Source organism: Nanorana parkeri, unplaced genomic scaffold (assembly GCF_000935625.1).
Source record: "Nanorana parkeri isolate BGI_ZX_2015 unplaced genomic scaffold, ASM93562v1 scaffold980, whole genome shotgun sequence".
In the NCBI taxonomy this organism is placed as follows: domain Eukaryota; kingdom Metazoa; phylum Chordata; class Amphibia; order Anura; family Dicroglossidae; genus Nanorana; species Nanorana parkeri.
Window position 1 is genome coordinate 57,557 of NW_017307248.1, and position 20,022 is coordinate 77,578.

General features: G+C 48.6%; 2 protein-coding genes across 2 annotated transcripts in view; both read left to right on the forward strand.

Moving 5' to 3' along the window:
- Positions 1-3,022, forward strand: part of DNAJC27 (DnaJ heat shock protein family (Hsp40) member C27) — a 15,993-nt gene extending 12,971 nt beyond the window's left edge. The window contains exons 6-7 of the mRNA XM_018566826.1: positions 380-540; positions 2,849-3,022. Of these exons, the coding sequence (XP_018422328.1) occupies positions 380-540; positions 2,849-2,981 (294 nt within the window). The 3' untranslated portion in view covers positions 2,982-3,022. The remainder of the gene's footprint in view (positions 1-379; positions 541-2,848) is intronic.
- Positions 3,023-6,746: 3,724 nt separating this feature from the next.
- Positions 6,747-20,022, forward strand: part of ADCY3 (adenylate cyclase 3) — a 115,007-nt gene continuing 101,731 nt past the window's right edge. The window contains exons 1-2 of the mRNA XM_018566830.1: positions 6,747-6,752; positions 13,553-13,558. Coding sequence (XP_018422332.1) covers positions 6,750-6,752; positions 13,553-13,558 — 9 coding nt within the window. The 5' untranslated portion in view covers positions 6,747-6,749. The remainder of the gene's footprint in view (positions 6,753-13,552; positions 13,559-20,022) is intronic.

The following is a 20,022-nucleotide window of genomic DNA, read 5'->3' on the forward strand; positions in this document are numbered from 1 at the left end:
TTCATTGGGTTTCAGTTCTTTCAATCACTGAGACTCAGCATCACATGTGGGCATTACGCCCACTCCTCCAGACTATCAAGGCTTTTTTATATCTGCATAACTCCTCCCAAGAGCCGGACCATCAGGCCTGAGGGCTCTTGAGTGGAGTACTATGTACAGCACCCTGCCGGCTCCTCCCACCAGCCATGATCTGTCTGCATTGTATAGGGAAGCACAGAGTTGTGTTTTTATAGCTTCCTGAAATCCAGCTTTAGTTCTTCCACTCTCATAGTGTTTAGACAGTGCAGGAACACTTTGAGGCAGATGCTGCACCCAGAGAACCCCTTTTATTCTGTAAACGGATGTACACTGATCTCACCTTCTCTCTCTCATCTCTAAGGCCTTTTATTCTGCTATTGTGGATTTATGTGACAACGGAGGAAAGAGACCCATGTCTTCCATCAACATCGGATTTAGTAAAGAGCAGGCGGACTCTATACGCCGCATCCGGAACAGCAAAGACAGCTGGGACATGCTGGGGGTGAAGCCGGGCGCCACCAGGTAACATATTCAGGATGCCTGCCATGTCCACTTCCTGTGTATAGATTGGGCCTAGTATAGGGGCGTCAACCCGGCTTTATAGATGTAACAGCATCCAGTCTTTTGGGAAGACTTTCCACAAGATTTCGGAGAGCGTCCGTGAAAATTCGTGCTCATTTGTGAGGTCAGGTGCTGATGTTGGATGAGAAGACCCGGCTCACAATTGGTGTTCCAATTCATCCCCAGAGGTGTCCTGTAGGGTTGTGGTCAGAGCTCTGTGCAGGACACTCGAGTTCCTCCACCAAGCTGCTCACACCATGTCTTTATGGAGCCGGATTTGTACACAGGGGACAGTCATGGGGGAACAGAAAAGGGTCTTCACCAAACTTCACAATTGTCTACAATGTCTTTGCATTAGGGATGCACAGATGCCGGTTTTTCGATATCGAGTACGAGTACCAATATTTTTTTTTCCGGTACTCGCAGACCCCGAATACCGATACCGGAAGTCCCATTAAGGAAGCCAGGCGGCGTGTAATGACTTCCTGTCCAGATTCCTGATTAGCAGGGAAGCCGTCACCATGCTCCCTTCTCACCAGGTGATGAGGAAGCATGGAGCCAGCTTTCTGGCCAATCAGGAAGCCGAGGGAAGGTAATGACTCGCCGCCAGGCTTCCTGATTGGCCGGGCAGCCGGCTCCATGCTCCCTCAACACCGGGTGACGAAGGAGCCTGAAGCCGGCTTTCTGGCCAATCGGGAAGCTGGTGGTTGAGTAATGACTCGGCGTCCGGCTTCCTGATTGGCCAGTTTCCCGACCAATCAGGAAACTAGGCGGCGAGTCATTACACGCTGCCCGGCTTCCTGATTGGCCGGGAAGCCGGCTCCATACTCGCCCAAATACTCGGTATCAGCACCGATACTAGTATCGATATTGGTGCATCCCTACTTTGCATGCTGTAATAGTAACTATACCCTTCAATGAAAACACCTGATCATTTCTAGACATGTCCACATACATCTGGTCATATAGTAGGTGCCAGAGGCGTAACTAGAAACCACAGGGCCCGGGTGCAAGAAACCAGGAAGGGTCCCCCGCTGCAGAGCTGTAGTCCCAGGAGGCAATGTCGGTGCTGAGCCCTCTCCCCCCAAGTAGCAGAACACCAGTGCCTGTGACCCTGGGGTATAACAATGAAGGCATGCTGGGACTTGCAGTTCAACTACAAACCAGCATGCCCTCATTGCCCATGTACACCTCTCTACATCACCCAGAGAACTACATGTCCCAGCATGCCCTTATGGTCTTTGTACACCTCCCCCCCACATAAATCACCCAGGGAAGTACAAGTTCCAGCATCCATGCCCCCTGCAGTAGTTCTCTGCATGATATGTGAGAGTTGTACAGGGACAGTGAGCGCATGCTGGGACTTGTGGTTCCCTGTATGATAGAAGGTTGTTTTAATTACTTGCCTCATGAAAGTACTAGTAATACAATGCCATTATAGTACAGTAACTTTTGAATTCAACTCGATTCTATGTTTCTATATTGGCTTTGTATTACTAGGACTTTCATGAGGACGGTAATTAAAACAGCCTTCTATCATACAGGGAACTACAAGTCCCAGCTGAACTGCCGACTTGTAGTTTCCTAGTAGTACAATGACATTATAGAACACGGAATAGAATGTAGTCAGTTTCAGCCATATTCTATTCCATGTTCTATAGCTTGAGCAGGGTGCTGTAAAAAAACATACCAGCGTGGGGGACAGCGGCCGGGAACATGGAGGCGGGTCTCTGTATCAGGTGGCTGCTGCTGGGTCCTTGCAGCTGAGGCCTCTGTGCTGCCCCAGTATTTGCCTGCATTTTTGGCTAGTTGTTTTCTCTGCCCGGCCCGTCCGCTGGTCACTGCCTGGCGGCCGAGGCAGCCGCACCATCGGCCCCCCGTTTGTTATACTACTGCCTCCTTCCTGAGCCCCCCCCCCAAGTGGCGGAACGCCAGGACCCGGTCGCATATGCGACCCTGGTAGTTCCACCACTGGTAGGTCCGATGGTCAGGTGTCTACAAAATTTTACCCATATAATGTTTTGAAGAATACAAGAGGAGTGGGCGGAAGCGCGGAGAATTCCAGCTAGACAGGAAAATAGCCGGGTAGATGTCAATGTATATAGAAAGCCTCGGCATTGACTCCACCTCTACCGGCATCACCATTGAGTTCTCCACCCATTAAAAAGCATTCAGTTCCTTCTCTTGGCACCATCTCATTCCTCGCTATGTTGTGTTCCCTATAAAGTGAAAAGTTTTGTATCAGGACTAATTTTTTTTTTTTTTGCAGGGATGAAGTGAACAAAGCGTATCGCAAGCTGGCTGTGCTCCTTCACCCGGACAAGTGTGTCGCCCCAGGAAGTGAAGACGCCTTCAAGGCCCTTGTGAACGCTCGTACGGCTTTGCTGAAGAACATCAAGTAGAGCCACGTTCCTGTTCTGACCCCCAGAGGCATCAATGTAAAAATAAGGCGGTCGCCTCGAGGCTCCTCCCCTTGAGGATCATCCCTACCGGATGATCGTACCCCACTTGGTGAGCTGTACAACACTGGCTGGTTTTCTTACAGTTTTTATGGCATGCAGACACTATCTGGACCTCCTCCACCGACACACGCCAAGTGTGTGGATTATGCACATGGGGAGTCCACTTCCCTTCCTTTCATTTCATGTGGTTGAAGCACAATCATCGGGGTCACTCGTTGTGTTCATTATTGCTTTTATGCTTTTGTTGTATTTGCCAAATGAAAACCATTTTCAGGATTATAGGGTCATCTTCAGCTGGACCTGTTCTGTACCGTTGAAGGAGTTTTGCAATTCATACAAGTCGCTCTCTCAGTGCTAAAGGGCCGGCACTGCACAGCCTTCCGACATCTAAGGCCCCATTCACACTGAGCGACATGAAAATTGCACGATTTTCCGCGGGATTTTATATGTGCGATATTGCGCGACTTTCCTATTGGGCTGTATGCAATCAGAAGCAAAATCGCTCGAAATCCGCAGGAAAAAGGGTCATGTAGGAGCGACAAGCTACAGCGACGAGCTACAAGCGATATTGGGCGGCGAGATGTGAACAGCTCCATTGAAATGTATTGGAGAAGCTACATAGAGCGATATCGCGTGGAAATATGAGCGATATCGCTGCGATAAATTGCGCGATAAATCGCTCATTGTTGAATGGGGCCTTAAGGAAAAAGGACGTTTTTTGGGGGGACAGTGAAGTGCACATTTTGGACAGAGAGGACGATTGGTTCACAAGAGACATGAAAGAGGCCATCTATGCCCGTGGTTCTCAACTGGTTGGTCGTGACCCAAAAGTGGATCGCGACCCCGTGTTTAGTGGGTCGCCGCATGCCTTCCACTGTGCTAGGTATGAGGCTCCTCAGCCTCCCCCTAGCGCAGCACTGTCAGTTCTCGCACAGAACAGTTATTCAAAATACGCTGCCCCGGTGCCGACTGTCAGCTTGAGGTGGGGTGGGCTGGAGGTATGGCAGCGAGGGAGCTCCCTCTATACATGCTCACTTGCATGCCCTGTAGAGGTGCCTGGCAGTTGCGTCACAAGGGGGGTGCGGCCCGCACCCGGGTGCCACCATTGGAGGGGTGACAGCAAAATGACTCACCGAACGCCCGACAGTATGAGGAGAGAGGAGGGGACCCGGCGGCATACCTTATCCCACCGGGTGACTGTCCCCTCCTCTCTCTGCCGGCGTCCATCACCAAGATGGCCGCCTGCAGGTATAAGAATACTGCCGCGCGTGCGCAATGACGTCATCGCGCACGCGCGTGGTGACGTCATGCGCAGTGACGTCTCGGCGGGGTGACACTCGGTTACCGCTCCGGGTGTCACCCAGCCTCGGGACGACACTGGTGCCTGGACCCGAGTAATGTCGCATACTGGCTCCCGGCACGTTTACAGGGTGCGCAAGGGAGCTGTGGAAGCAATGCACATATGGATGGAGCTCCATCACAGCACAGCTGCCCACACTGGACACCGGGCTGAGGATCCTCTCCAATTCTCGTAAGGTAGGGAGACTGGGTGGATCCTAAAAAAAAAAAGTGTGATTAACGCACCACGCAATCGCACCTACCGCAACGGTCTGGTGCAGGAAGTGCGTTGCCATTTTTATTTGAATGACACCTCCCACCCACAATTCCATCACCCACACCAGATCACGTGGTACCGCATTGCCGTGCGTTCCAGTGCGGTGCGACTTGGGTCGCGACTTAATGACCGAGGAGGAATGTGGGTCTTGAGGTTGCATAGATTGAGAACCACTGCTCTACGCCATAGTGGAACAACCATCCCTGAACAGGGGTGAGGGCCATCAACACCTTCTGTCCTCCACTTTTGAAGCCGTTTTACCAGCTCTGTCCTGACAATAATGATAGCGATCCACACCTGGTGAGTCGGATGATTAACACGTTTCAGACTTCATGACACCATGAGGATTACGGTATTGGAACAGGGCGGTTTCACAAACTTCCACACCTCCCCTCTTGCTCTTGGACATCTGCCTACTCCATGGTGATTGGGTGAAGGTGACGGAGTTGCCTGTGTTGCTGTCAATGCTGACGTATGTTCCCGGAACGCACTAGAACTGGACATGCGGCTTGGATAAGCAGTGAAAGCGTTTTCAGCATTACAGAACAAGTCCAGTTGAAGGTGACTAGTACTAACCGGTGGCCACAAAATTGGATCCCCAATATACAGCTTCTCCGGCGGTGCCACCAAAGACCGGCTGCAGCAGAGATCCGAGAGCGTAGATGGAGATGGATTGGACATATCTTACGAAAGAGCGCAAAATGAAATCTGTAGACAGCCGCTCGATTGAAATCCCCAAAGACGGTGCAGGAGAGGCGGACCCCGAGGTTCCTGGCGGAGGAGACTATGTGATGATATCAAGGCTGCGGACGTGAACCTGACCCGGCTGCAGGTCAAATCAAAGGCTGGGGACCAGCGACAGGGGAAGTCTTTCACTTCGGTAGTAGTAGTAACTTTGAGGTAAAACAACACAAACGTCACATAGACAGTTTATGGTCCAATTGTCCCAAACATTTCAGTTTTGGAAACTTTGACCTTTTAAAAAGCCAAGTGATCATTGGACACGGGAGTAAGAGGGGATGTCTGGAAAGCAAACGTTTTGGTGGAGTAGGGACAGGTTAGAACCTTCGTCAGGTTCCTATTGTGGTATGAGTCCTCTGAGGAAGAAGTCCTCGCCTAGTCTCCTCTAGGTCTGGTAGGACCCCTCACAGCCTCTCTCTCCCCCCCTCTCTCTCTCTCTCCTCTCCCTCCCCCCCTCTTCTCTCTCCCCATCTGTCACTGGCACACCCGCCACTGTCAGAATACAATCGAAGGGGCGGGGCTTCCCTCATCCAAGCTAATTGGGCTGGATGTAGAAAAAAACAACAACAACGTAACATGTATGGGCGTCTTAAGTGAGCAAAACGAATCTTTTAGCACCGAGTATCCGGCAATTATAAGGTACAGATCCATTATGAAGCCCCCGAATGGCGGAATGCTCTCACTCTCATTCATCCTTGTTTTGTGGGTGTCGGGTTTTCAATTTTGAGGCACGTTGATAAATAAGCCCGACCATGAACCGTTCTGTTCTGTGCCGCGTGTTTGTTTATCACCACGAGCCATTTCATTTACTAATCCACTTTAATGAACTCCCATCAAGGACAGATCGATGAATCCCCTTTATCATCCGTTACATGCGGTTCATCTTTTCCATTGTAGCTGTTTTTTTGTATTGTTACTTTGTATATTTTGTGTTTTTTATTCCGCATAAAGTATTTCCGTTTCATGTGAAGACTTTCGTGTCTTGCTTTTGTTGTTTTTAATAAGGAAGGGATCGGTGATCCTCGGGCCTGGCCTGGTTCTTCAGTCGCCGCAGCGCAGGAAGTCTTATCGTGTATGCAAACGTAAACATTGTAAATCTGACATAAACACACAAGGCACCATTAATAAACCTCGGATTCCACTCTCTGGGGGAAAACATAAAGCAAATACCAGCAGTATGGTGGTCACGTGACCGCTCGAGCTCGCTTCTCTCTGTTGGCACAGAGAGCTGGGGGGGGCGAAGACTGTAAAAGACGCTTGGCGGGCAGGGGTGCTGTCAGTCTAATAGAATGGCAAAAAAAGGAGAGCGCCCACTCCATGTGAAGGATCGTTGAATATTTTGCTTTTAAAAAATGGTAATGTACCCGCAAGAGAAAAGTGACCCAAGCGTATTCAATGGTTCCCCTCACAGGAGGCTATCGCCCATCAGAAGCAAAACAAACGACAAACGCACTCAACAATTTGTCACCAGTTATACAGTAAGGTGCACACGAAATGGGCTTTGAACAGTAGAACAGTAGAAAGGCATCATGGCACACTCACAAACCAGCATGTAAAACAACTTGTCTCACCACTAAGGACAATGAGAGAGGTTTGGATACATGTGTAGAGTTAGGACCGCACTATAAGAGGGGCCTTGGCGCGGCAGTGCGGCTTACACATCCTTTGCAGAAGACGTGTAGCCAAACCTCTGTCATTGTCCTTAGTGGTGAGACAAGTTGTTTTACATGCTGGTTTGTGAGTGCGCCATGATGCCTTTCTACTGTTCTACTGTTCTATCGCCCATCAGAAGCCACAGCGCAGCCAAGCCAGCTCACACCCAAAGTCGTCTTCCAGCAGCGAGTGGCAGGGTTAACGCGTTTCTGGGGCACGCCCCCTTCCTCAGAACCCTGACCACTCCAAGCTCTTTAAGCCAGACCATCGGCTCGTCATCAGATTTCAACCAATCGGAGATGTTCAAACCCGAGCTAATCAAAAGGACTTAATTAAACTAAAACAGCCGCAAGATCGGGGGACATTTTTTAGCCGATATGGCACAATCTGTAATCCACATGATTTCAGTATTCGTCCTTAATAGAGCCTGGAGTGGCCTACGCACAAAACAACATTAACCTCCCTGGCGGTAATCCCGAGTGTGGCTCGGGGGTTCATTTTCATTACCAAAAGCGGCAACCCTGAGCCACACTTGGGATACATCCGCCCGATGCATCGTGCCGGCATCTGTCTTCCGTCCCTTGCGAGCGCCTGCGTCGCAGGGGGGCGGAACCAACGGGAAATTTTAAAGTAAAAAAACAGAACAAAAAAGGGGGAAAAAAATGGAAATAAATCAGACCGCCAGGGAGGTTAAAATCCATATAGAAATCCACAACCTTATTTAAAAACATCCATTCAACATAATATATGCGCATAATCCATGCCTATAAAAAAATATGGTACAGTAAGATATTTAATGGTTCATAAAATTGCATAGACACATAAATTATCAATATATATATATATATAAATAAATATAAACATACACACATATACACTGAGTGGCCGGATTATTATATACACTGAGTGGCCGGATTATTATATACACTGAGTGGCCGGATTATTATATACACTGAGTGGCCGGATTATTATATACACAATGCCAAGATGAATCGCCGCAGTATTGAAGGCAAAAGGTGGCCCAACAAAGTACTGATGGGGTGGTCATAATAATCTGGCCACTCAGTGTATATATAAAACAGATGGCTGCAATAGCCATAAATCAATTCTCATCCTTTACTTTGGACCTTTTGTGCTGTCAGTCTAATTGGGGGACGGGAGGGTAAGGGTTGTTGCGAGACAGCTGTAATCTGACTTCAAAACTCCAGGCACACCACGCCACTCCACACGTTGGCACGGCATCTTGCATCATCCAAGTGAGAAGAAGAGGGGCAAAATGACTCTTATTTTGCCCCTCTTCTTCTCACTTGGGTGATGCAAGATGCCGTGCCAACGTGTGGAGTGGTGTGGTGTGCCTAGAGTTTTGAAGTCAGATTACAGCTTAGATTGGGACAGAGGTGCTTTCTTGCCTACCGTGGTCAGTAACAGGAGGAAGTGGTTTCCTGAGGAGACTGACACCATCACCAGCTATTCTATGATTGCTGCACATAGACATTGCAGCTAGTGATTGGGGATTAAAGGGAGCAAACAAATATCAGTACGAATGATTTAAAGTTACCGTGAGTCTAATATGAACCTTAAGCGTGATGATCCAGTTATCCCGTCTCCTCAAAATGACATCATATTACCCACAATACACTGCTTCTCAAGCCACAGGAAATCAAGAGTGGGCTTTCATTGTAAGGGTCTGATCACAATCTAGATCACCGGCATTCGTGAGATGAAATAAATCCAAATGTTCTTTTTTATTAAAGAAGCCTGTCACAGCGGCCAACGTTTCGGAACCACACAGGGTCCCTTCATCAGTGCAGACCTGTGTGGTCCCGAAACGTTGGACGCTGTGACATGCTTCTTTAATAAAAATAACATTTGGCAGTGGCGTCACAAGGGGGGTGCGGCCCGCACCCGGGTGACACCATTGGAGGGGTGACCCCAAAATGACTCACAGTCATCTTGGTGTCCCCCCCCCTCTGAAAAGTCGGGCGCTCGGTCATGGACCAAACGCCCGACAGTATCAGGAGAGAGGAGGGGACCCGGCGGCATACCTCATCCCGCCGAGTGACTGTCCCCTCCTCTCTGACCCCATCCAAGATGGCCGCCGGCAGGTATCAGAATACTGCCGCGCATGCGCGATGACGTCTCGGCGGGGTGACACTCGGTTACCGCTCCGGGTGTCACCCAGCATCGGGACGCCCCTGACATTTGGATTTATTTCATCTCACGAGTGCCGGTGATCTTCATTGTTATCTACTGTTGTAGGCACAGCACCATCAGTGGACATCACTACGAGCACCACCGTTACTTCAAGGTCTTTTGATGCTGTAAGGTGTGCAGGGGACATCTTTGTTTTCATCATTTTTTTGATTGTAACGGGGTACAGACGCAAGAAAGCAAGAGCCGACTTTCATTATAAGGGGGTACAGACGCCAGAAATTAAGAATTACAGTATTTGTAAAGAACCGGTAGAGACGAGGAGAACCATCAAATGTCAGCAATAGTATCCCCCTTCCATACTGCCTCTGTATAAATACATTGGGGGGGAATTTATCAAAACCGGAGCAGACAAAATCTGGAGCAGCTGTGCACTGCAACCAATTAGCTTCTCTGTCTCATTTTTAAATCTTAACTGAACACACGGAAGAAAGATGCTGATTGGTTGCCGTGCACAGCTGCTCCAGATTCTGTCTGCTCCAGTTTTGATACCCCCCACACTTTAGATTCCCCCTCCCTTTTTCGATTGCAAGCCCTCAGGGGCAGGGCCCTCCTTACCATCTAGTCTTGAATTGTATTGTGATGTAAAGCGCTGTGCAAACTGTTGGCGCTATATAAATCCTGTATAATAATAATAATAATATCCATTGGCTGTGAAACAGGAGTATTCTGACTCCGATTGTTGTGATAGCGATTTATCCCTTGTGAGACCTCTATGCCTGGCCTGTATAAGCAGATTTAATCACTGAGGACATTCATTGTCAGATAGCTGAACTCACCAATACCGTTTCATCCACAAAGGTTGCTTTATTCTGCACATCAGACAACAGGATACAGCAGATGGATGGTTTTCAGTATTATGCGGTCAAAAGATGATGCCTTTCCTAGGGTACTATGCAGAGTACATGTGTCCTAGTTACATGTGGCCTGTTAGCTGTGGCCATGACACAGGAAATACTGACCAACAAGAAGAAGGGTGGGGCTTACATACAGAGGAAAAACACTATATAAATTCTATCTAACATTAAACTTCTATTGGGGCGGCACAAGGAGTGACTTTGTGTCAGATAAATGAAGAATCAGAACACATTTTAGGAGCACTTTGTGCAGAAATTGGACGCAGTTACTAAGGATTCACAAACTTTTTATCACAGCTGTATTGCTGTCCTGAGCGATTTCTTACTATTTGCACGCACACATGATGATAAAATCTGAAATTTTGGGCTAGAAACCAGCTCCAGACCCCCCACACAGTGATATATTTTCTGAAAGCAGAGGCCTCTTTACCATAAAAAGATGCTAGTTGCAGGGGCGTAACTAGAAATCACAGGGCCCCATAGCAAAATTTTGTATGGGGCCCCATGATTTCTACTTATACCCCTTGCAGAGCCCACTCGAGATCCCACCTGAGGGTGACCCTGCAGAGCACACCATAGACTATCTATGGTGGGCTCTGCAGGATCACCCTCAGGTGGGCTGGTCGCACTCCTTACCTCCTCCGTCGCCGGGCCCGCCTCCATCTTCGTCACCAAGGCCGCCTCCTCCCCTGCTGCCGAGCACGGGCCCGCCTCCTCCTCCACTGCCGGTGACGTCAGAGGCTCGCGACGTTGATAGAACACAGGGTCCAGCCTGCTCCCCAGCCGCTGCTGGCTCTCATTGACTGTGGAGACGAACGCTGCGTTCACAGCGGCGTGTTCGTCTTCAGACGCCAGTGAAAGCCAGCAGCAGAACATCCCATAGCGACACAGGCGGCCCGCACGGCATCTGGCCGGGCCCCACTGTGCCCCGGGCCCCATAGCGACCGCCTGGGTCGCTATGGTGATTGTTACACCACTGGCTAGTTGTAATGTTTTATGTCGCACGGTATTTGCGCAAATGTTTATGAAACCAGTATTTTTAGGATAAAATACACTAAACTGAAATTTAGTGCACAGAAACAGAATATAATACCCAATTCTTTGGGAAAAAAATTATAAAAGTCGGGGTCACGCCGGGTAAATAGATATCAAACATGTCAAGCCTTAAAATTGCGTGCGTCCATGAAACCGCAAAAAAACGAAGTATTGTGATGTAAAGCGCTGTGCAAACTGTTGGCGCTATATAAATCCTGTATAATAATAATAATAATATCCATTGGCTGTGAAACAGGAGTATTCTGACTCCGATTGTTGTGATAGCGATTTATCCCTTGTGAGACCTCTATGCCTGGCCTGTATAAGCAGATTTAATCACTGAGGACATTCATTGTCAGATAGCTGAACTCACCAATACCGTTTCATCCACAAAGGTTGCTTTATTCTGCACATCAGACAACAGGATACAGCAGATGGATGGTTTTCAGTATTATGCGGTCAAAAGATGATGCCTTTCCTAGGGTACTATGCAGAGTACATGTGTCCTAGTTACATGTGGCCTGTTAGCTGTGGCCATGACACAGGAAATACTGACCAACAAGAAGAAGGGTGGGGCTTACATACAGAGGAAAAACACTATATAAATTCTATCTAACATTAAACTTCTATTGGGGCGGCACAAGGAGTGACTTTGTGTCAGATAAATGAAGAATCAGAACACATTTTAGGAGCACTTTGTGCAGAAATTGGACGCAGTTACTAAGGATTCACAAACTTTTTATCACAGCTGTATTGCTGTCCTGAGCGATTTCTTACTATTTGCACGCACACATGATGATAAAATCTGAAATTTTGGGCTAGAAACCAGCTCCAGACCCCCCACACAGTGATATATTTTCTGAAAGCAGAGGCCTCTTTACCATAAAAAGATGCTAGTTGCAGGGGCGTAACTAGAAATCACAGGGCCCCATAGCAAAATTTTGTATGGGGCCCCATGATTTCTACTTATACCCCTTGCAGAGCCCACTCGAGATCCCACCTGAGGGTGACCCTGCAGAGCACACCATAGACTATCTATGGTGGGCTCTGCAGGATCACCCTCAGGTGGGCTGGTCGCACTCCTTACCTCCTCCGTCGCCGGGCCCGCCTCCATCTTCGTCACCAAGGCCGCCTCCTCCCCTGCTGCCGAGCACGGGCCCGCCTCCTCCTCCACTGCCGGTGACGTCAGAGGCTCGCGACGTTGATAGAACACAGGGTCCAGCCTGCTCCCCAGCCGCTGCTGGCTCTCATTGACTGTGGAGACGAACGCTGCGTTCACAGCGGCGTGTTCGTCTTCAGACGCCAGTGAAAGCCAGCAGCAGAACATCCCATAGCGACACAGGCGGCCCGCACGGCATCTGGCCGGGCCCCACTGTGCCCCGGGCCCCATAGCGACCGCCTGGGTCGCTATGGTGATTGTTACACCACTGGCTAGTTGTAATGTTTTATGTCGCACGGTATTTGCGCAAATGTTTATGAAACCAGTATTTTTAGGATAAAATACACTAAACTGAAATTTAGTGCACAGAAACAGAATATAATACCCAATTCTTTGGGAAAAAAATTATAAAAGTCGGGGTCACGCCGGGTAAATAGATATCAAACATGTCAAGCCTTAAAATTGCGTGCGTCCATGAAACCGCAAAAAAACGACAATACCCCCAAATTTCCCATAGGCGACGCTTTAAAAGCTTTTACTGTTCATCAGTTCAGTGTTACCAGCGATTAATGGCCTAAGATTTATTACTCCGACGCGCGCAGCGATATGTTACGTGCAGCACAATTTTTTGTTTTTGCATGCAGGCGCGTCCGACGCGTGTTTGCATTTTTGTGTGCGTGTACATGGGGAAGGGGGGGACTTTAAAAAAAGTTTGCATTTTTTTTACATTTTTATTTTTTACACTCAGCTTTATTGCTCTCACATAGGGGGAGCTAACAAGCCCCTATGTAATAGCAAATATGATGTGACTGTCCCTCTTTATGGAGACACCAGGGGTATTTCAGACCCCTGTCACCTAGGGACCCCAAAAGAAGCTGATGAAGACAGAGATCTGCTTTACCAGCTTCATCTTCTGGCTCTAAGAGCCGGAGAATGTGCCCAGTAACACAGGAAGTGATGTAATACACATCACTTCCAGGGTCCAGTGATCGGAGGAGAGATCAGGAGCTAGAAGCTTGCTGGTCTCCCTCCAATCGATGCCGGGGGAGACCTGTCGTGCCAGTTCCAGGCCCGCACGGTAGACAAAGGTGCCCAGTAGGAAAAGGGAGGGGGGGTCACACAGTGCCGCTCGGTACAAATTCGCTTGTACCTGAACAGAAATCGCTGGTGTTCTATCGAAAGCTCCAACTCGTCAAAATCTCCAACTACCTCACTGCCGGGTATTATTATTATTATACAGGATTTATAGAGCGCCAACAGTGTGCGCAGCACTTTACAATATAGGGAAGACATTACAATCACAATACAAAACAAGACAAGATGGTAAGGAGGGCCCTGCCCCCTGAGGGCTTACAATCTAAAAGGGAGGGGGAAGTGATACATGAGGGTACTTGCAAGTTGGCGATTTCGACCAGCCGGCGTTAGACTGCAAAACACATAGACTAACGGAGCTTCTGTACAGCTGCAGTTTAACAATATTCAGCAGGAGGCAAACTCGATGAGTATTCCGAAAACGTTGTGCGCGCATGTAGGATAGGTGCAGTATGGCCAACGGCCACTAGATGCCCCCATGGGGCCCCGGAGATACCGTGTTTCCCCGAAAGTAAGACCTAGTGCTATCATCAGGGATTTCTGTAAAAGCTCTGGCCTGGGGACACTCTGTGTCCCAGGAGAGCTGATTTATAGGGGTGCCCGAGAGGGGAAGACAGATCAGAACAGAACAGGAGAACAGAAGTCTAAGACTGTATGCAGAGTCTCTGGAGGGAGACTGATTCTTATACATAGGCTGGTCCATGGGAAGGACAGGACCAGGCCTAGGACTATGTAGAACTACAGAGATTCCCTAGTTTCCCCTGGAGGGGGGAAACCACCGTGCTAGGACTGACAAGGATGGGATTCCGAAGAATAGTGAAGTGCTGCAAGACTGACAATATTTGCCAGTGGGCCCAGGCCCGGATTTCCCACAAGGCCACCGAGGCCCAGCCTTGGGGGGCGGCAGAGCGTAGAGTGGCGGCAGCGGTGACCTTGTGGGGAAGTTGCGGGCGCCGGTGTAAGGTGTCCCGGCGGCGGACCGTAGTGTGCGGCTATAATAAAGTTAGGTGGAGAAAAAAAAAATACATTGATTTAAAAACATTTTTTTAATAAAAATGTAAAAAAAATAATATTAAATAAAAAAATAAAAAGGTGATTAAAAAGTTAAAAATAAGAAAATAATTATAAAAAATAAACAATAATAAGATAAAACCTATAAAAAAAATAAAAAGGTGATTAAAAAGTTAAAAATAAGAAAATAATTATAAAAAATAAACAATAATAAGATAAAACCTATAAAAAAAGTAAAAAGGATAAATAAAAATCTAAAAAAAATTAAATTGATAAAAAAATAATGAAATAAATACAAATTAAAAAAAAAATAAGAAGAAATAATTGAATAAAAATAAATAAAAAGTGATAAAAATAAAGAAGCAGTAAAAAAAACGCCCCAAGGCCATCTGGTTGCCGTTCTCAATTGATGGGGGGAGGGGGGCGTATTGTGGAACCCGGCCTTGGGGTGGCAGGGAGAGTAAATCCGGCCCTGAGTGGGCCTCTAGCCCAGTCATCCCACTCGGGGGTGGCTGAAATGTATGTTTATTGTCATGTTCATCCTTTCAAGTAAAACCAAGAAAAGACTATCTGTGTGGACTGGTTCTTCTCCCTCCAACCTCTGAGAAGGTGGGGTCCTACCGGAGTGTGATGTTGGACTGTATCGTGGCTGTAACCATTTGAGGAGGGTATGTGTGCAAAGGGGCTATGCCTGACACAGGGTGCCCTTCATGGTGGCCTTTCTTCCTAAGGGGGAGGAAGCGGCAAAGACCGCAGAGGCGGTGGAAGCCATGAGGGCCCTCTGTGCGCAGTACTACACGTGTGGGAGTTGTTAGCACGAGGCCAGAGCCGAGGCCCCTGAGCGTGGGGTGCCTGGTGTCGTGTTGCATGCACGGGGTTACACAGAGCCAACCCAAAGTGAACACACACGCAACACCACAAGAGTGAACCCCGCCTACATGCATGCGCACACCGCAACTGTACAGAGCTTCAGTCTTTCGGAGCACCGGAAGTGAGGTAGTTGGAGATCTCGATGAGTTGGAGCTTTCGATAGAACCAACGGCTGCAGCAGCTGTGTTCTTGGTATAACCCCCTTCAGGCGGAGGACGTACATACACATGTAACCACCTGAAGTGTTTAAAGGAGAACTATGAGGGGAGTGATTTCCCCTCACCTCGTAGTTCTAGCCGACCTGTGACAATGAGAATGTCACAGGTCGGCTCAGTAGATCGGGAGGTGAGCGAACACATACCGGATTCGCTCACCTCTCGATCCTGTCACAACTTTCTGCCATGACAGGGGGAGGGGCTGGATTCCCCCCTCTCCGCTCCGATCTGCCAGCGCTGACTGGCGGAACGGACGGGGCGGGTACAGCTGGCTCTGCCTCTAGATAGGCAGAGCCCGCTGTCACTCACGCTGCTGGGCGGATCTCGAGGTCGGGATCCGCTCCAGCGTCTCAGTATACCGCGAGCTGTAGCTCCCTATATACTGAGCTTTGGGTGACGGGAGGACGCTAGTTTGTGTTCTCCCATTACCCTGAGGAGAACTATGGGGAAAAACACTGACCCCATAGTTCTCCTTTAATGAAGGCGTTACAAGTTCTTTTATGTGCAGTAAAGGTCTCAATGAACCAAAGGCCATCGTTTGCTGAATGAATGAAGAGGCAAGCCGGTGACAGAGTGTCTGATAGGTCGCACGTACCTTTCCTATTCCATGGAAATTCGAGGAATGCCGAAACTAATCAGCGAGTTATATTGCTTTACATCTGTAAACAGCATCAGTATCAGCTTGTCACTCACCACGGTGCAGAATGGTCACTGAATGCACCCGGGGACCACAAGCAACGTCTATTGCTTCTACGTACAGCTAGGAGATCAGGTGACCTGTTCGTACAGAGGCCATTTCAAAACTGTCATCACCGAGAAACCCGTTCGTGTAATAGAACCGGCCACATTGTTCACCCGCCTGGCAAACTGCGAACAGCTCGCCTGCGAAGCTTCCCATTCATCCGGGTCATGATATATCTGGAAGAAAAAAAAATAAAAATCGAGGCAACTGGACTCGCTGTATTGTTCTTGAAGGCGTTTCACCACAGTGCAATGGTGAATGGTCATTGAATGCACCGGGGACCACAAGCAACAGACCAGTAGCATGTGGACCACAGCCATAAGCACCAGGCACCCCACGCTCAGGGGCCTCGGCTCTGGCCTCGTGCTAACAACTCCCACACGTGTAGTACTGCGCACACAGGGCCCTTATGGCTTCCACCGCCTCTGCGTTATTCGGCGCTTCCTCCCCCTTAGGAAGAAGGCCACCATGAAGGGCACCCTATGTCGGGCATAGCCCCTTTGCACACCTACCCTCTTCCGGATGGTTACATGGGGCCGGATTTACTCTCCCTGTCGCCCCAAGGCCAGGTTCCACAATAAAATACGATCTCTAAGGAACGATTCCACACTCTCAAGCCGAAATCACAGCATGTGGCAGCGAGTTCCAGACCCTGACTGATCTGAGAAGAACCCCCTGCGCCCCTTGTGCTGACATTTTTTCTCCACCAATTTTAGGTGGTGGCCTCTCGTCCTTGTCATGGAGTTAATTGTAAAAAGTTTTCTGCTGATCCCCGGTAAACGTTTTGTACATGAAAATCATGTCCCCCCTTAATCTCCTCACTTCCAATGAGAACATGTTTAGATTTAGTCGCCTGTTCTCATAGCTCAGGTCCTCCATCCCCTTTATGAGTTTGGTTGCCTCCGCTGGACTCTTTCTATTCACTGGTGCCCAAAACTGGACCGCTTACTCCAGATGAGGCCGAACCAGTGATCTATAAAGTGTCAGAATTAGGGACTCGTCCCTGCTGAACATTCCCCTCTTAATACAGGACAGGACCCTGCTAGCTTTGTTTACCGCATCCTGACTCTGCGTGCTATTATTTAGTCTGTGGTCTACAATGACCCCCCAAATCTGTTTCCCTTTCTGACTTCACCAGCGGAGCTCCCATTAATGTGTAATCCGCTTTCTTATTTTTAACCCCGAAGTGCACAACTTTACAATTATCTACATTAAACCTCATCTAGTTGCCCACTCCAAAATAACCATCAATGGCCCTCGGTCTGGAGCACCATGCAACATTTCGCCTCATGGGGTGAGGATGATCATGAGAAAAGTCAGGGATCAGCCCAGAACTACACAGGGGGGAGGAGCTTGTGAATGATCTCAAGGCAGTTGTGACCACAGTCACCAAACAAACCATTGGTAACACAATACGCCGCCATGGATTGAGATCCTGCAGTGCCCGCAAGGTCCCCCTCCTCAAGAAGACGCATGTGCAGGCCCGTCTGAAGTCTGCCAATGAACATCTAAATGATTCAGAGAAGGATTGGGAGAAAGTGCTGCGGTCAGATGAGACCGAAATTCAGCTCTTTGGTATTGACTCGACTCGCCGTGTTTGGAGGAAGAACAATGGTGACTATGACCCGAAGAACACCGTCCCTACAGTCCAGCCCGGAGGGGGAAACATTATGCTTTATGTTTCAAAGCTAAAGGTTCAGGCCGACTTTGCCACATTGAGGGGCCAATGGACGGGGCCACGTATTGTAAAATCTTGGATGAGAACCTCCTTCCCTCAGTCGGAACACTGAAGATCGGGTCTTTCAGCATGACAAAGACCCAAAACATACCGCCAAGGCAACAAAGCAGTGGCTGAAGACGAAGCACATTATGGTCATGGGGTGGCCCAGCCAGTCTCCAGACCTGCATCCTATAGAACATTTATGGGAGGAGCTGAAAGTTCGAGTTGCCGAGCAACAGCCAAGAAACCTGAAGGATTTAGATGTGTGCAACACTGGCAACCAACCCCAAGAAACGTCTCACCTCTGTGCTCCCCAACAAGGGTTCCCCCAGGAACGTCTCACCTCTGTGCTCCCCAACAAAGGTTCCCCCAGGAAACGTCTCACCTCTGTGCTCCCCAACAAAGGTTCCCCCAGGAAACGTCTCCCCTCCGTGCTCCCCAACAAGGCTTCCACCCGGAAACGTCTCGCCTCCGTGCTCCCCAACAAGTACCTAGTACTAAGTCATGTCATGCTTGGGGATCAAATACTTATTATACTCACTGAACTGCAACTCAATTGCATCATGTGTTTTTTCTGGATCTTTGGTTGATATTCTGTCTCTATCATTTAAAATACACCGATGATAAAAATTATAGACCTTTCATTTCTGTGTAAGTGGGCAAACTTACACAATCTGCAGGGGAGCAAATCATTATTTCCCTCACTGTATCAGTATATGTTGACTGTAAAACAAAAACAGTCAACATAGCAAAAAGAAACAAAAAAAACAAATGACAGTTGCTTGTGATACAAGGTGCTTTATAGCAAACCAACTGTCATTCATTCAAGCTTTATGTCTACCTAAGACCCCGTTCACATTGAGCGATTTATCGCGCGGTAATTCCCGCGATATCGCGGCAAATTACCGCGCGATATCGCGCTCCAATGCAATCCAATGGGGCAAAGGGTCCTGCTGTAGCGGGTCGTGTGTCGCTACAGCAGGACCCTTTTTTGAGCGGATTTTGCCGCGATTCAAGCTTGCTCAATGCAAGCTTGAACGCGACATCGCGCGGCAAATCTCGCGATGTCGAGCAATATGCAAATCGCGCGACAAACGCGCGATTTGCATATCGCGCAGTGGGAACGGGACCTAACTCTGCCCTTCGATGGGCAGACACAGATAAACACCGAGTTGCCAGATTATTATATACACTGAGTGGCCAGATTATTATATACACTGAGTGGCCAGATTATTATATACACTGAGTGGCCGAATTATTATATACACTGAGTGGCCGAATTATTATATACACTGAGTGGCCGGATTATTATATACACTGAGTGGCCGGATTATTATATACACCGAGTGGCCGGATTATTATATACACTGAGTGGCCAGATTATTATGACCACCTGACGTTTGTAGGCAAATTAGCTATAATTTCGCGCTGAAGTTGCTAGAGGGCCAGACCATTATAAATAGGGAAGCAGGTTGTTTACCACGACAGTAGAAGTGATTTTTTTCTGAAGATATGGGTAAACAACGCGATTTAACAGCCTTTGAACGTGGGATGATTGTTGGCGCTCGGAGCCATGGAGCGAGTATCAGCAAAACAGCAGAATTCGTTAAATGTTCAAGAGCAGCTGTTGTTAAAGTGTTTAAAGACCGGACTGTCAGCCGAAAATCTGGGTCTGAACGTGCGAATTGTGGCCGTCAGCGACTAGTCAATGTTAGGGCAGAACGGGGGAGGGGCAAGACTGGTACAAGACAACAGAAGGGCAACAGTGCCGTGTCAGATTCCTCGCATCACCTTTCATCATCTCGTGGAGTCACCAGGCGGCCCAACCAAGTACTGATGGGGGAGGGGGGGGTTCATAATAATCTGGCCACTCAGTGTATAAGTTTATATTGACAATTCTGTCCCTTTTAGCACTCTGGACCTGGGACTGTCCGGAAAATACAGGCAACTGGCACCCATGGCTTTCTCCAAAGGCATTCCCACTTATGTCCAGCAGGTGGCAGCCTTGGCCCTTGCAGGCTCTTATCCCTATCACAATGCACAAGGCTGGAAGGAACAGG